The sequence below is a fragment of the Pectinophora gossypiella genome, chromosome 9, assembly GCF_024362695.1.
Source record: "Pectinophora gossypiella chromosome 9, ilPecGoss1.1, whole genome shotgun sequence".
NCBI classification, from domain to species: Eukaryota; Metazoa; Arthropoda; class Insecta; order Lepidoptera; family Gelechiidae; genus Pectinophora; species Pectinophora gossypiella.
In genome coordinates, this window is record NC_065412.1 from 12,559,384 (window position 1) to 12,577,898 (window position 18,515).

The 18,515-nt window shown below is 38.3% G+C and overlaps 1 protein-coding gene across 1 annotated transcript; it reads right to left on the minus strand.

Moving 5' to 3' along the window:
- Positions 1 to 8,581: 8,581 nt before the first annotated feature.
- On the minus strand, positions 8,582 to 18,209 carry LOC126369822 (centrosomal protein 20-like; the record flags this gene model as incomplete). The annotated part of the gene is made up of 3 exons (XM_050014387.1): positions 18,114 to 18,209; positions 16,905 to 17,188; positions 8,582 to 8,603 (listed from the first exon to the last, which is right to left on the minus strand). Coding segments are annotated over exons 1-3 (402 nt in total), but the record flags the coding sequence as incomplete, so codon positions are not given.
- Positions 18,210 to 18,515: the final 306 nt, after the last annotated feature.

Genomic DNA, 18,515 nt, shown 5'->3' on the forward strand with positions numbered 1-18,515 from the left:
AAAATAATTGATACCATACAGTGTTAGTGACATCGTAACGAAAATTGAGGGATAATTCAGATCATAATTCTGAGTTGTAATCTCATCGGAATTTTCCGTCGCAAAAGTGCAATGCAACTGAAAATAATTAAAAAAGGACTAAAATTTTCAAGAAAGTCCGACAGGAAATAATACCACTTCAGCTCAGAATTATGATCTCATGATGTCACTTACACATCCTGAGATGGTAACAGGTAATCAGCCTATCGCTCATACAATGGTCCATCATAGTTAATTAGAATACAACCACTCTTTCGGTGTAAATAAATAACATTTTAAAGTGATACATAAGTCTGGCGTTCCAATTCAAATAGCCAAGAGGCAAGTCCTTCTAATTCCTTGCTCGAAGTTCGCGCACTAAAGCACCGAAAGTCCAAAGTACGGTGACAAAAGTTATTGTAATCTGCAATCCGGTAGTTCATATTGCACCTAACACAACAGCAACTGTTCACTATAGTTTCACAATTTGTGGCTTGGTTCCAACCAGGGTAGCACTCAGATTTCAAAAGATCTATTAGGTAATTTAACAAAAATATAAATAGCATATATACGTCCTACTGCTGGGCAAAGGACTCCCCTCAATCAACCATTATTATAGCGCCGAGACAAACCCGTGAGGGGTTTAGCGGTGTTATTTTATTGTTTTGTTAATTTTTCGTTGTATTCAATAATAATAAAAAAAAAAAAACCGGAAGGGGGTATGGAGCAAACCCCACCACGTTGTACCACTGCGGGTTGGTTAAGGTGTTTTACGGTAAATAGCTGGGACCACCATTAGGTAAATTATTTTTCCCTAAAAAGTAGCATGGAGTGTGTTACACCGACAAAAGCGTGGCTCTTAAATTAGTGATGAGGTCACAGAAGTAGTACGTACAGCAACGGTGGTGTAGTAGACAGAACGTTGGGCACACGAGGAGGCGTAGGTTCGATTCATTTTGTCGAAATCACTTTGCGAGACAGTCCTTTCCTTTGTTAGAACATTATAGGCAAACATAATAGACTTTGATTGGGAATTACAAAATGCTAATCTAGATATAGAAGCCAGTATAAAGAAGATTAATAATACTTTTAGGAATCAGAAGCAGGTTTGATTTTTTTAAAAGAGGATTGAATTACCTACCTAAATGAATATTTACAAAAACAATTTAGAGTCTAAATAATACGAACAACTATACACAGCAAATAAATACACAGAGAGATTAAACAAAGCAAACAGGCGACCTCTTCGCACGACTGATGTTCACAGAGTGAGAGCGCGCCTCTGCTCGCCCCTGCTTTTATAACGTCGGTCGCCCTACCACCTCCCTAACCCTAACAAATACCTAACAATACTTATAAGTATTCCTGACTAGCGAAATTGGCAGTAAGTATTAACATGAGCTTACGTTATATTATGCTGGTATCTGTTATTCATCAATCTACATAACATAAAAATACATTTCTATTCTTTAGTCTCAGTAAAACTCGAGAACGACTGCTATTTTAGTAAGTATTGAAATATTCGTGAAGTCTGTTTGAGCCACTTGTTCTATCTTTTATATGTCTGTTAAAACGCCTAGCTACCCAAAGGAAACACACCAAAAAGACTTTATTAAGTAATTTAAAAAATAAAAGTCTCGAACAAAAAGTTAATATCACTGCTCGGGGTTCACACACAAGTGAAAGAAAAAAGTTTTTAATTAGGTATTTGTTTTTTTTAAATGCATAAATTATTTTTGGTGTGTTTCCCTTGGGTAGTTAGGCGTATTAAAAGAAATATAAAAGATAGAACAAGTGGCTCAAATAAAGTCCAAGGAAGGTTTAAACGTTGAGAAAATATGGAAAACGGGTTATAGGAAGTTCACCGGGACGTGAAGTTGTTAAAACAATAAATAAAAGGTTTTCCGCCTAATTTCGCACCTGGGATGCACAGGCCGCGACTTAGGAAATCGATGAGCGAGTTCCCAACTATTGGCTGGGCGAAATTTATTGCCGCCGAAACTTGGACAATGACTTAGGTATTGCTGTCCATGGTGATTATTTTTGCATCTCAACTTTCGGAGTTTTCACAGTTACGTAAAACCATAGATGAAACATTAATACCATCCATACACTCAATCACAATAAACCAATGATTTTCGAATTCGTTTTCAACTTCATGTTTGAATCAGGATTTCGGAGGTATGTGACCCAACCTTTATTGGGCTGGTTTTCCCTTCGCGGGTTGGAAGGTCAGATAGGCAGTCGCTTCAGTAAAAAAAAACGGATCAAATCTTCAGGTTAGGTAAACTGACCCCGTGAAAAAAGGGATAACGCTTGAGAGATGATGATGATGAAACAGCTTATCTCTGCTTATCTTACCATTGAATCTATCTTAGTACTCATTTTAATATTATGTGCACAGATCAACCAATCATGTGCAAACCTATTCGCGAAGGAATACATTCTGAAGAAACTCAAATGCTCGATAAAACGTGGGTTTGGAGGCAATAATCTAACCTGTGATTAGACTATTTTATTTACATTTTTTTCGTTGGAAAATAGGACAAGTAGCATTAGCATATATGTAAAATACCGTACCTGTTAGTAAGCAGTACTCATGAAAAAGGAATTTAAAGTCTAACGAGATGATGTAAGGTATCCTTTTCCCGATTTTACCTGAGAATAATTCCTTATTAGTATTCCTACAGATAGGTACCACTTAAGCAGGTAATTAATCTCGATATTGCTACTGAATCATTAATACTGTTACTGTGAACTTGGAAAATGAATATGGAATATAAATAATCTAGCATTCCGCCCGCGACTTCGTGTCTGCGTGGACTTCGGTTACATCTTATTTTCATCCCCTTAAGGATGATGATGATTTCCGAGATAAAAACAATTCTAAATCTCAAATACATCATCACTATTTTAAGAGCCAAGCTCTTGTCGATGTAGTCTTCCATGATACTTTTTAGGGGAAAATAGGGCAGTGGTTTCCCTCTTGCCTTCCGTCCCGCAGTACGGTGTCTGATGAGTGGGATGGCGCCCAGAGTAGTATATTTCAAAGCCGTATACAAACACCATACCAAGTTTTATCCAAATCGTTTCAGATGTTAAGCGTGAAATGGCGACAGACAGACGGCGTTGTTATTGTATTTTATAAGTAATCAAGAAATAAGTTAATCGGTACTTACTATCAATTTAGTTTATATAAAATACTGGTTCGCTTCTATCAATTCAATATTCAACTGCCAAAGGACCTCTTTCTCCAATTCGCTACTCAATGCGGGTGAATTGAAAACATAAATTATCCGTTTTCCATTACTATCATTTTCTTTGAAGGGGATGGAGAAAAATGGCCAATATCGTAATTTTTAAGTATCCATTGAGTAGGTAATTTATGTCAAGTATCAAATACGGGCAATTAGTTATCATGGGGCGGTTTCTTCGGGGTGTCAATAAAATCAAGGAAATTATGGCTGACTTAATTCTTAAGGAAAATGAGATTCTGAATGAATTGACTTGGCTTTAACGCTACACACTTAGTTGTTTACAAACTGCTTTATTGACCAATAAGAAAAAAAATGTGTAAAACACAAAAGATTTCCAATTAAAATAAGTTACGTAAGTATCACAATGAATTCCATGCCATATAATAAGAAATAATACTACGTATAGAACGGCAACTCTCCGCTCCTCACCAGCGGCTGAACTAGGTTTACCTCACCCCCTCGGTCTTACTTTAGTCTTTAATCGTATGGCATCAGACGTCAAACACACAGATGCGCGTGTACGATAACGTAAATGTGTAGTGTCTGTGTAAAACAAGTTTTGGATGAAGTGTTCATGGTGTGACCATGCATAAATCTACACCGGTGATTAGTAGTATCTACTTTACTAAGGATAATGGGATGGTAAGAGTTAGCACATAATTAATCAGAAAATTTATAATTTAGCAGCCGTTTTTGACACGACATGTTATTTACTATCGCGTGGGTTGTGAACTGGATTACTAACCTCAGCAACCATGTTAGGTTTACTATTGAACCGCCAGAGGCCCCTAACATGAGTCATGTAACGTAATAAACTTACATACATCAGTAAGTAACCGGGGCCGACGGCTTAACACGAATCATCTTATTTTCGGACAATCGGGTGGTCAGCCTGTAATGTCATAAACAAACTAGGGATAACAAAGTGGTTTTTGTGATAGGTACGTTCCCACCGAAATTTGAACCCGGGACCTCCGGATGGTGAGCCCGCCGCTCAACTGGACCACAGAGGCCGCACGAAATGTCATGATAATAAGTTCAGCCGTATGGTAATATGTACGTAATCATTCCGTCATGTTAGAGTGGACATAATTCCCTTAAGCCACTTTTACGACATGTCCGGGATCCGGGTAAAAGGGTATGTAATTAAAAGTACCTCCAGGGTCGATCCGCCCAGAATACGGGCACATTCTGAACAATCCCTATAGAAATCTCCGTCGTGTGCCGCCTTCCTGCGTAAAGCGAGACAAACAGTTGGCGCGCGCTCTCCGTCACTCCTTAGCCTTAGAGGCTTACGGCCATTTAGCCTAAATTAAGACACAGAGGGGGTGAAGTAAGCCGTTATTCCATCTAGTTGTCCGTTGATGGAATGAAAATACCTCTACTTCTGGAAAGATTACCTCTTATCCAATACAACAAGAGGGTCTTATGAGGTCACTTCACTTGATTACCGGATGCTTAGAGATTTGTTCGTGTATTGTGTAACATCTGTGATATTGAAGTCGGTTCTCATCATGGCTGATGCTGGCAAAACGCCAAAGTAAAGTATAGACTTATGGAATCAGTTGGCACTGATACGATTCGTTCACTTAATATTAGAGTTTCAGATACCTTCATAACTTCATAACACTTAAAGGCGAGGCTAAAGAGAAAGTTTTTACTGCTTAACTTGGAATGTAGCTATAGATTCCTGAAGCTTATAAACTGAAGCCCCTTAAATTGAGCACCGATTAAGCAAGTTTGTGAGCTAGACTTGGCAAAGCTTGCGCATGTATGTTTGCGATGGCGACAATACGATAAATTTTCCGTAAAGTTACAGTTGGAGATTGAAAACAGCCTGATATTTCCGTATTGTATTATAATTTGAATGCTGTAACAAATCAGGTACTCTTATCCATATCCAGACATCCAAAGTGTGTGTGTCTCTTTGTTTGTCCGTCTTTCCCGCCAAAACGGAGCGACGAACTGACGTGTTTTTTTTAAATGCCGATAGTTGAAGGGATGGATAGTGGCATAGGCTCCTTTTTGTCTCTTTACAACCCCCCCCCACTTCCGTGAAATGGGGGAGGAATTTTGTATGGAGCATTCCGCAATTTTCAAAGTAGAAAACTAAAAAATAACGAACGGACAGACATGACGAATCCATAAGGGTTTTGTTTTTGCCACTTGGCTACGGACCCATGAAAATCACTTCGTAATCCCTAGTTGATGGCGTCGATGGGGATGGTGATCCACCTCACGACCCACATAAGAGAAGGAGAAGATTCCTGGCAGTGTATTTACAATATTTTAAATACAACTCATTAATAATCGTAATATTATAACATAGCATTATTTATAAACAGCCTATATACATCCCACTGCTGGGCACAGGCCTCTCCTCAATCAACCGAAGGAGATATGGAGCAAACTCCACCACGCTGCTCCACTGCGGGTTGGTGGAGGTGTTTTAACGGCTAATAGCCAGGAACAACGGCTTAACGTGCCCTCCAAAGCACGGGATCATCTTATGTTATCAGACAATCAGGTGATTCAATCCTCTAAAGTCCTTACCAAACAAAGGACAGTCTCACAAAGTGATGTCGACAATGTCCCCATCAGGAATCGAACCCGGACGTCCAGATCGTGAGCCTAACGCTCTAACCACTAGACCACAGACGCTGTTAAACATAGCATAAAATTGTAAATTATGTTTTTGTCCTTTCGTTGCCAGCTTAGACTTCGGACTGGTTATAAATAATATTAAAATTTTACATTTTCTTCAAATAGCTGCCTATTGAAAACAAAGCAATGAACTCTGTAGGTAGGTATCTTTCCAAAGAAAAGTGATGACAGTTTAATTGGTTGAAAGTACAAAATATTATTGAACTTCACTGCTCCATGAAATGGTTTTCATCAAACTCCACTTAATAAACTTAGAAAGTCTTTAGTCTTATTAAAGTACTAAGTTATTAAAATAAGCGACTTTGGAACGCGATTCAAAATTGCATTCTAAAATTGGATTTACATTCTAAAATATTTAGGACTCCAAGCTATTATGTAGTTGTATTAATGGCGGGCATTAGAAGACAATGTGGATAAAAACTACCTATTTCTCCCACCAGGTAACCCTAGTGCTGAATGTTCTTAAATTTACAAAACGGGATAACGCTAGGCAAATGATTAGCTAATTTAAGAGCCACGCTCTTATCGGTGTAGCACTCCGTGCTACTTTTCTAGGGAAAAATACGGCAATGGTTTCTCTCTTGCCTTCCGCCCCGCAGTAATTTGTCTGACGCGAGTGGGATGGCGCCCAGAGTCGTCTATTTCAAAGCCGTACTAAGACTCCTGTCCTCCGCCTCTAAAGTACTGAGGATACAGGTTACAGTCCCTGCGACTTGTTCCTTCCATACTGCATCACCGTACCGATGGCTCCAATCTCCGCCTCTGCAACCGTTGAGGTCTTCACCCGTATCCCTGAGCGAGGGTTCTGCTTTATACCTCGTAGTTTATTATTATTAAGATTTATTGGATATATATTGGATACGTATTTATCATTAAGATTTATTGGAGGCTAATCCTTGCTGATTGAGCATTTATATGTCGCACCTTACGCCGACGCATTTAAGTCAATGTTTTACAGGTGTTACCAGAAGCGTTCGCAAGTTAAATAATAGGCCAAAATTAATAACGCCGAAATTTTCGAAATTATTAACAAACAGGCAGAAGAATGAGGGTATTCATTGCACAATATTAAGCCATCGTTTATATCAGGCAAGGCTGTGCCGGCTTGCGAAAACATTTCTTAATTAAATAAGTCTCGACAGGTGGAGACGATTGCAAGAGAAATCTAATATACCAGATTGGAATGCCTTTTATTTATAGCCTGCTCCCTTAGCCAGCTGTCATGGTACCAAGACTGAAGCTTTTTGCTCTGTTTTTTTTTCTTTTTCCTTTGTTAAATTTGGTACATGTCTAGAATAATTCGGGGACAAATTAAACAGAATAGTGAGGAGGAAAAAGACGTTCAGATGTATATTTGAGTAGATAATGTATAGAACAGAAAATGCAACTGTAAAAAAACACAAATCTGCAGCCCGAGAAGATAGGCGGATTTCTGCTTTGAGAGGTTTAAATACACAAAAGAACATTAGGTACACTAGGTACACCTACACTAAACGCATATACACTACAGTTACGTTTTATGTGTAAGTAAGTACCTTTGTTCTTCGCGAAATTATGCAATATATCTTTGTCCAAAGTCACATAGTCTAATATAAAACATACATACATAGCCTAGACTTTTGTCTCTCTTCATGTTGTCATATTGTGTTTCTGCGTTATCCTGTGTACATAAAAGTCGCAAAAACTTTACTAACTTTCAAGCGGTCCCAGTAGCCATAGCAGTCACCGAGCACCCTCAGGCTACTCTGAGAACACCCAGAGACAAGTCTCAAATTTTTTGCCGGGTGAGAGCTCTTGGTGCTCCCCTTTTGTCCGGTCAAACCGGTGTAACCTTTTTTGTACGTTGTTACAATTTTTTTTTTGAATAGGGAATCTCAAAAATGTCTTCAAATTGTCTTGTTAAAGTTTTCAATACCTATATTCGTAAAATTTATTCCTGTTTTTCTTTCATACGCTTCGCTACGGCGTTAAAAACATACGCCTTTAAGTAATTCAATTTCAGGTACACCTACAATAAGTGAAGTTGAAAAAAAACCTAGCTACAGTGGCGTAATATGTTTTTTCCGGAATCTCTTTGTAGAATCCGGATCGCTTTGAGACTTCGATTTTGAATATATTACCCTCACAAAATTCAAGTTCAGGACTAGGTTTTTCAAGCGACCTCGACCAGTGAACTTGAGTTTTTCTGTTCCAATAAAACTCCTTTTTAAGAAGCCCAAATCCAATATTTTTGTCCAACGAAATGGTTCCTTGCTTTATTTTGGAACACGACTCGGGAATTAAAACTTTGAACATTTCTTTCTTGTTTTTACTTACGTAGTAATCAACGTCGAAAAATGCAAGGATTTTTTACAAGAATTTGTCCTTTTTATAAAATAGGTATACAAAGATCAAAAGAATTTCGCATGGACAGGAGGAGGACCCGGTGGTGTAATGGTTAACACGGTCGTCCCGGCTTGACAAGAGCTGCGGGTTCAAGTCCCGTCCGAGTCAGAATTTTTTTTCGATTTAAATTTTCTGTTTGTGAGTTTCCCTAAGCACGGGTAAGTTGTTTATTTATTATAATATTATGGTGCATAATAACGGATATAAGGTTTTTTATATACAGGGTGTTAGTGACATCGTAACGAAAACTTTGAGGGATGATTCAGTTCATGATTCTGAGTTGATATCAAGTGGAGTTTTCCGTTGCAAAATTATGAAACTGAAAATAATTAAAAATAACACATACATTTTCATGAATTTTCCGACTGAAAATTCCACTTGATATCAACTCAGAATCATGGTCTGAACCACCCCCCTCAGTATTCGTTACGGTGTCACTAACACCCATACCTACTTGTTTGGCTACCTGTACGTACTTGTACGGGGTGTTAGTGACATAGTAACGAATACTGAGAGGGATGATTCACCTCATTATTCTGAGTTAATATCAAGTTGAATTTTCCATCTCAAAAGTATAGAATTGAAAATATTTTAAAAAACTAAAAAATAACCATTAATTTTGCGACAGAAAATTCCACTTAATATCAACACAGAACCATGGTCTGGATCATCCTACTCAATATTCGTTACGATGTCACTTACACACTGTATATTCATTATTTTGTACTGTCCTTCTCTTTTTTCCTAATTTAATATTACTTAATTTTGAATTAGTCATATTTCATTTCGCTCGCTAACATGCCTATAGGTAAAAGATGAGCAAAATTCTTTCTTGTCATAAGGAAAATTCGAACAAAATTAGCTTTAATAAAAATATCATATTCTTTGAATACACAGGAGTGTATTTTCAAAGAACTTTCGACTTTTTAAGCACATAGAAAAACATTCTCATAGCTCTCACAACGCGGGCAGTAATTCTGAAGCGTTTCCTAAGTACCTACTAACTTGCGTCTGTTTTCTTTCCATTTAAACGTACGAAACGAAAGTTTGCCATTGAAACACATTTTCCGGTGGTGTGTTGGTACTTTGCAGACTAAACAAGAACTAAGTAACACTGGTGAGTGTCCTGGTACAGGTAAACACACACCTAAGTGCTCACGCTACGGTCTGTGGGCCCGCACCTTGAACGTAGAACTTTGGCCGCCTACCACACCGATATCGGAACAAATAGAATTTCGGAAAGAAATGGAAAAGAATATTCAAGTTTGGAAGTTTGCGATCTTTCAAATCGAATTTCACCCCGAATATCTTGAGCCTCGGACGCTAGATTTTATATTGAGAGCTTTCAGCGCTCCCCATTTGTCCGGCCAAGTAGTTAATGCCATCTGCGGCAAATCCAAAATATGCCAAGTCAAAAAAAGCTTACATACATAAACATAAACTGCCTATATACGTCCCACTGCTGGGCACAGGCCTCCCCTCAATCAACCGGAGGGGGTATGGAGCATACTCCACCACGCTGCTCCACTGCGGGTTGGTGGAGGTGTTTTTACGGCTAATAGCCGGGACCAACGGCTTAACGTGCCTTCCGAAGCACGGAATCATCTTACTTTTTCGGACAATCAGGTGATTCAAGCCTGAAAAGCCCTTACCAAACAAAGGACAGTCTCACAAAGTGATTTCGACAATGTCCCCATCGGGAATCGAACCCGGACCTCCAGATCTTGAGCCTAACGCTCTAACCACTAGACCACGGAGGCTGTTTAAAAAAAAGCTAGATTTTATAAAACTTTTAATTCAACATACAATACGGATGGAGTCACCTATGTGAGTTTGAATTCATTTTTGGATCATGGATAATTGATATCACGTGGTGTACAGGATTTGTGCCCGGTTAATGGCAATAGGCCCGCCCCCAAGAGACTTCATACCTGGCGAGGAGTGGGTGTACTGTACACCTCTGCCTACCCCTTTGGGAATACAAGCGGGATGCCAAGGTATGTTTATGTTCAAAAGCCTGCACATTTTTCAGTTAACAGACATACACAGCAAGATCTCACGTTTAACAGTTTGGTATACAGTTTTTTGTTGTATATCAGGAGTTGAAATAGGAAGTCTGAATTTGGAGCTTTTAACCTAGTTACCGAGACTGACTTGACTAGTTAGCTGAATGGTATATCTATGTAGTGCAAAATTCAATTGAAATTCCTTTGTTACGGAATATTGATTCGAGTTTGAGCCCAATCTCATGTCATTCTCTAAAAGCAAAAACCTGCATCATTCTAGCTTCATTTACTTAGTTACAGAGCAGGAGAGTGAAACGCCATCAAACCAACAACAATCCACCAGTTGGAGACTTCTTCTGCAGAGAGTGCGGTAGAGCTTGCCGCTCTAGGATTGGCTTGCACAGCCATGAAAGAAAGTGCATGTACTTAGTTAAGAGACTTTTTGTAATTATTTCTTTTTATTTTGGTGCAATAAAGTGTATTTGTATTGTATTGTGTATTGTGCATTTCTTCGAGGCAATGACGTCATAAATCGTCTGAAACAGACGTATAAGGCCAATGATGAATTGAGCAGAGGAAAAGGATAAAGCAAGATGATATTTCTCTGAAAATCTTTCCAATAGTGATGTTTAGGCCGTGGTAGGGTAAGCAAACTCTCAGGACATTGGCATTCCACCACGGCTATCTCCTAAACAACACGACTTATTGGGAAGATTTTCAGAGGAATATTTTCTTGTTAACAGCCTCCGTGGTCTAGTGGTTAGAGCGTTAGGCTCATGATCTGGAGGTCCGGGTTCGATTCCCGATGATTGTCGAAATGACTTCGTGACACTGTCCTTTGTTTGGTAAGGACTTTTCGGGCTTGAATCACCTGATTGTCCGAAAAAGTAAGATGATTCCGTGTCCCAGCAGTGGGACTGTTTATGTATGTATGTATGTATGTATGTATGTATTTACTTGTTTTATACTTTTTAGAGCGTGACTTTTCCGTTAGGAAGGTACTAATAGGAGATAGCCATGGTGGAATACCAATCTGTCCTAAGACTTTGCTTACTTACCACGGCTATCTCCCAAACATCAGTATTATTCAGTATTGGGAAAATTTTCAAAGAAATATTCTATTTTAGAGCGTGACTATTCTTTTGTCGGGTTTTAGTTTTTTAAACTTACTTATATTTTATTTTAATTATTATTTATATTATTTTGGAGTCTTATTCATTAGAATAACGTACTCCTTCAACTCACCTTTGTTTCTTTTATGAATATGTGCAAAAACAGAATAATATTTTTCGCAAGAAAACCCGCCGCGCGGCGTCAAGCGACATGGTACCTTAAAACACACAATTTATCTTTGTCGCGAGCACATATTAACTTAGCCGTTCTGCTAATGGGCAAGAATTGAGGGCGATAAATAAGAAAATCGGCGACCCTACCCTCGGGGCAATACAATTAATTACCCCATGTGTGGTAGACCGCTATTAACTTGACCACGAATACGCGGCTGGAAATTTGATAAATGCCAGTTACGTCACTTTGTGAAGCTGCGAAGTGGGAGTTATTCGGAGTACCAGTTTTTTTGCTTTATGTGTTTATTTGATTTGTTAACGTTTGCTTCTATGCTGTTCTGGGAGCATATAAAAAACATAGAACACGTTCAGCTGCTTCTCTTCCCGGGCATGTCGTAAAAACCGACAGAGGGATTGTGTCCTCTAACATGATGGACTAATGTTATGGGCGATAGGCTGATCCCTTATCACCATAAGGTTCATCATATCCATCTTTGGACTTCGTATCAACAGTGGCGGCAAGTTGTCTTTGATTACTTGTGGCTCTGCCCACCCCATTAGGGATTACGGGCGTGAGTTTATGTATGTATGTATGTATGATTTGTTAACGGCCCCTGTGGTTGAGCGTCGGGCTCATGATCCGGATATCCAGGATTTGATTTCCGGTAAAAAAAAAAAAACACTTTTTGAGACTGTCCCTCATCAGTAATGTAGGTAATACTTACAATAGGGTAAATTCCAACTATCTTTTTAATAAACGTCAAAACACGAAATTACTAAGGAATTTGTATGCAAAAGCACACTGTGACGGCATAGAAAAACGTGATAAAATGTCGGACTTATTATTAAGTTTTTCTTGATTCATCATCATCTCCCTAGCATTATTCCGTTTTCCACAGGGTCCAAAAAAAATTAAAGTTTATTTAGGCAAAATCTACGACACACATATACATCCACTTACCTAACCTGAAGATTTGGTTTTGGCTCGTTTTCCATTTTTTGAACCATTTGACCATTTTCTTGATTAAAAATCATAAATAAGCTAAATAGAAAAAAAGATTATGTTTTTCGTTAGATTTAGATCTGTCTTTATTTAGTAATCAGAATTTCATAATTAATCTTGAACTTAGGTTCAAATCAATATCTTAAGACTTCATATCTTCTAATCTATTCTAATAAATTTTCATCCCATTTTATTATTGATTCGCTTCTCATTTAATCTAAGTTCCCAACATATTATGCTCTACATATAAAACAGCCGTAAGTACGTCGTTTGTGATATGGCCTAATTCAAAATCACTTCTGCATCTGACATTCCAATAAAGGGGCGGAAAAATCTGGGCCATTAGTCAAGGGACGTCGATAGAGCTGTCCTAGAGGGCTGTCATTGCAATGACGATTGCTTCAATGACATAAGGGTTCGTTTAAGTGAGAGTGGATGTAGTAAATGAAACAAATATTTACCTTTAATCATGGAATAAAGAATACGTATAGAACGGTAACTCTTCGCCCCGCGCCAATTCGCATCGGGCGAACACCTCACCCCCGCTAGGTCTTACTTTAGTCTTAACACTTTCAAGGACAGAACGTCTAATTAAAACACATAATAACGGGTTCTTACCACGTTGAAAGCAGGGATGTGAGACTCCCGATATTTCGACACTGTTGCAAGTGCCATGATCACGGGATGACTGATGAGATTGGAGTGGAGCAGGTAGATCCATAATTTTCTACAGGCAGACATACCTATCTGAAAAAAAAACGTCTAATGACCTTCCGATTCCAAGTTGTCATACTCTCATACTACCTATTATGAACCATCAATGTCCCATGGTCTCTGTCCGTGAAAGGGTTAAATGGCCATAGGTAAGTCGCTATGAAGTTAGAAGGAGTGCGCAGACATCTCTCTCGCTTGCGCTTACGCATTAGTTGGTAAAAAGTTAAAAATGCGATTTGAGTATGGAGAGTCCCGTGTGTGCTTAAAAGCTGTGGTGTGGAACCGACCATCCGGAAGGCTTTTTGCATTCAGCTCCGGGTTCTCATCCCGGTGATATGTGCCCAATCACAAAAATCACTTTGTGATCCCGCTAATCACACGATTTAGTAACATCATAATCCCTCTTCCTAGCGTTATCCCGTTTTCACAAGGTCCTCTTACCTAACCTGAAGATTTGATAGGTCCGGTTTTTTACAGAAGCGGCTGCCTGTCTGGCATATTACACATGTATTTGTGAGACATGTCTGTCTGCTTGTATTTTTTAGCTACATAATATGGAAGTATTATTATGTAATTTATTATTGGACGTATAAGTAAATTCATATTGAACCTTCCAGGAAAAATATTTAATAAGCAGTGTGTTCACTAGACCGCGAGTGTTATGCTGGATTAGATTGAAATATTGGAAAAGTATTACAGTATGTTTCCATTATACGTTTTTATCGCGATATTATGTATATTTTATCGATTATGCTAATACGTTAAGCCGTTGGCCCTGGTTACTACTACTAAGAAAGTAGTCGTTACATGAGCCCTGACACCAGGGTTGCCCACAAGATAGAAGAAGCAGATTATACTCATCATCACTAATTTAAGAGCCACTCTCTTCTCGGTGTAGCATTTTCCATTCTTGTCTATCAAAGGACAATTCCTTCACTTCCTCTTTAATCTGTTCCATGTAAGCTTTTCTTGGTCTTCCCTTTCCTCTCTTTCCTTGTAGCTTCCATTCTATGATGTTTTTAATAAATTCGTCGTGTCTTATTAAGTGTCCAATCACCTTGCCTCTTCTGTCATCAATAAGTCTCAATATTTGCCTCTTTTCCCTTACTCTTACTAGCACTTCCTCATTAGTAACTCTTTCAGTCCAACTTATTCTTTCCATCCTCCTCCAACACCACGTTTCAAAGGCCTTGAGTCTCTCTCTGTCTTTCTGTGTCAGCGTCCCCGTTTCACATTCATAGAGGTGGAAATTATACTAATGATACATAATATTGAATCCATATGCAAATCATCATCATCATATATCATATCTATTACTTGCTATATGCAAATAATATATAGCGGAAATCTGACGTCGGTTAAAAAAGAGTGGAGTCCCCCGTGACGGATTGTTCTTGGCGCAAAGGTTGTCCATTGCTCTACAGCGAGGAAATGCGGCTAGTGCAATGGGCACCTTTGCACCCGAATTAGTCAGGGGCGAGCTTTTTGAGAGTACAGTAGGTATCACAATGTCATTTAACTTATTGTGCAAATTATTTTTGAGCAAATTATGTGTACAGTCAAGTTATGTGTGAGCAATATCATCTTTAGAAACCTGTCGCACTATAATTATTTGACATTTAACGAGACTTACGGAGTAATTTGTCAAAAAAGTTATTGTGACATGGTTTCTAAGTGTATACTTATTAGTACTCGTGACATGATTAATACACTCTCGGGTTGGATTTATTTGGAGTACCAAAGTAACCCTGTCTGTTACCTTTTTATACGTAAACCACTAGAGCGATTTAGAAAATCAGCCCCTTCGTAAACTTAATTCACCTGAGCTAATTCACCTAGGTGCATTAAACAAACTTTTAGTAATCTTTAATCACCAGGGTGCATTAAATTTACTTTTGAAAAACTTTATTCACCTTAATCACCTGGGTGCATTAAATTTACTTACTTCAAGTTTACTTTATTCACCGAAGTATTGAACCTTTTGATCAGTAAAAATCCCTTCGTAAACTTAATTCACCTGAGCTAATTCACCCTCTTTAACCCAGAAAACATACTTTTATGGTCGGTTTTTGCAGAAAGACACCGAACTAATAATTATGTGGAAAGTTTTCACACTACACTCAGTAGAATAATAAAAAAATATAATAGGTAGAAGCCTGCTTGATCTAATCGCGGCATTCAAAAAAGACGCAGATATCAAGCGCACACCAAAGCGACGTAGGTTACATATCACACATATCACAAAAATCTCTTTGTGAGCTCGGCTTGGTTAGGACGTTGGTTAGGATCACCTGAAGGCACGTTAAGCCGTTGGTCCCGGTTACTTCTTACTGATGTAAGTACGAAGTCGACACATGAGTCATGTAAGGGATCTTTAGAGGCTCAATAACCCTGACACCAGGGTTGATGAGGCTACACACGATAGAAGACCACCACGCTATACTCCACACGACTAAAGCCGCAGCTTTATAGGGATCTGGCCGCATTTATCTTGTAAAGACTTGTTCCCGATTGAATCCGAATGGGGATAAGGGAGACATTATGTACAATGATTACTTACCAGAAAGGTAGAGGCGACTCGCAGATTGTACGGAATAATAGGGAGATTTAATCCGACTAAGAAATGCTGCTAATAAAACTAAAAAGTGTATAAACTGTTCAGTCTTCAGTTTTGTAGCTTTGTGGAGTTTTGAGAGGTGATTTCTAGAAGTGGAAATTTTAAATAGTGGTTATTTTTAAATGTAAATTCTGTTTCTGTTGTTGTTGATGTTGTTTTGTTTCTGTTGTTGTTGTTTCTGGTTTAAGTATATTTTCAAGACAACTTGTTTTGGTATGATTTTTTTTTTCGAGCCGTGTTGACTCTCCGTAAGCGCTGTTGAACAAGAAATTTAAAAAATATATTGTAAAGGATCTTTTAATGCGTCTCACGGGCTTCGGGAAATGCAAAGGTTCGTAGTTATTTTTGTCAAAGGGTAAGTTTGGCAATTCAGAGAGGTAATGTTGTCAGGTTACCTTGCCTCCATGTTACGCATTGAAGAAGGTGTTTTATTAAAAAATAGTATTATAAATCTTGTTACATTAAAAACAAAAGCCAAAAACCGTCTGAATGTTGAGCATGACATGAGATACGCGTTGAGTGAAACCAAACCTAATATTGTCAAACTTGCGAATGCAAAGCAATTTCAACCTTCACCCTAGTTAACTCCGAGATTTTGTATTACTTTACTAAATTAGCTCAACGTGCATTTTCTTACTTACATAACAAACATATATTAATTCGAATTTGTGTGGTTTTAAATTAGGGGTAAAATCAATTTCCATGCTTGTTTACAGGGGTAGTGACATTAAAAAGGTTAGGAACCACTGATCTAATAGAAAGCTTTAACTACCCAGTTGGGTTGTAGTCGTGAGTTAATGTAATGTGTTACATTGTTTAAAAATATGTAATAAGGAACAGTTTTATCAACGAAGTGATATTTAATAAAATAGGTAGGTACTTTAATCTTCAGTCTTATCTTTATCCTCATACTCAAGTCTCATTTTGTTGATTTTGCGCTTAATACGTCCAGTGTAAGCTGCGACAATGTTGGAGAGGAGTGGAAGGGCTGATGATTTTTCGTCGTCCTTGACTCCAATGGCTGCACAGAGGTCACCTCTGGCTTTCTTCTCGTCAGGCATGGCTGCTTCTGACATCATCACTGATGAAGTGTACAGGTATCCGTGCCATTCTAAGTACTCCCTAACCAGTTCATTGATTAGTAACACCTCCTCTGGTGGCGGCGGCGGAGCAGTCTTCTTGGTTCCAGCCGTCATTGTGTTACGGCTTTTTAGTAACTGCGTGATGTTCGCTTGTACCTAAAAAGATTTAAGTGTTAACATACATACATAAACTCACGCTCTAATCCCTAATGTGATGGGCAGAGCCACTAGTAATCAAAGACAACTTCCAGCCACTGTTGATACGATGTCGTAAGCTAGTGTGAAGCTGTCGTAAGTGTTAACTTATGAAAAAATACTCATAGGCCGTAAAAATGAAAGCTTACATCGTTTAAGTCACTGATATACATAGTGGATCGTGGATCTAGCCAAAGAGGCGGCTAACCAGCTCGTGACGACGAATACTTCAGCGATCTCACTTCGCGACTATTATTTTACTATTTTTTTTACTATTATTTTTTTATGGCCCAGTCCGGTCAGCCCAGATGTAACGGCCTCTGTGATCCAGTGGTCCACGATCCGGAGGTCCCGGGTTCAAATCCCGGTGGGGTATCACAAAAATCAGTCAATCAATAATACTTTATTGCACAACAACATATACAAAGGACATAAACATACGTATAAAACACTCACTAATAACTAACTCATTAATCACTTTGTGATCCCTAGTTTGGTTAGGACATTACAGGCATCAGCCTGTAATTACAACCTACAACCTAATTCTCCGAAAGTAAGATGATCCGTGCTTCTAAATGCTCGTTAAGCTGTTAGTCCCGGTTACTACTTACTGATGTAAGTATGTAGTCGGTACATGAGCCATGTCAGGGGCCTCAATAGTAACCCTGACACCTGGGTTGATTGGTTTGGTAATCCACCTCACAACCTACACGATAGAAGAAGATGGCCCAGTCGCCTAATCTATAAAGCTACACAAATTGTATACCTACATATTCACGTTTTATAAAACCAATGACCTCAAAACTTCTTCTCTAGAAATCATGGCAGCAATATCTTTCTCGTAACTGAATGGGCAATGTAATTAGTACAAAATGCTTTTAATTACCTCGGCTTGAAATTTATTCAAATGACCACTTCTCTTCAGCAAATCCTTTATAGCGTTTAAAAGATCTTTTTCAGTCGTCATGTTCTTTGTAGTCATTGTTCAGATATTAACTGAAATGTTTTAGAATTAATTGTTATTTGAAACAAATATCCCGATTCCTGAAAGGATGAAAAGCTTATATAAATCGCCCGTTAAAGATAATAAATTGACAACAAATTGTGGAATAGTTTACTTGACAACCTGGTCAAATGAGATACTTTTTACGAAACGTCAAAACGAAAATTTCTTTGGAGTTTGTATGGAAATACTATAATACTGTCCTGTGGTGTCATCAATAAAAGTGGTCAAATGTTCATTCAACTCATTGTTATCTAATTCGAAAATAATATTCGAAAATAAGTC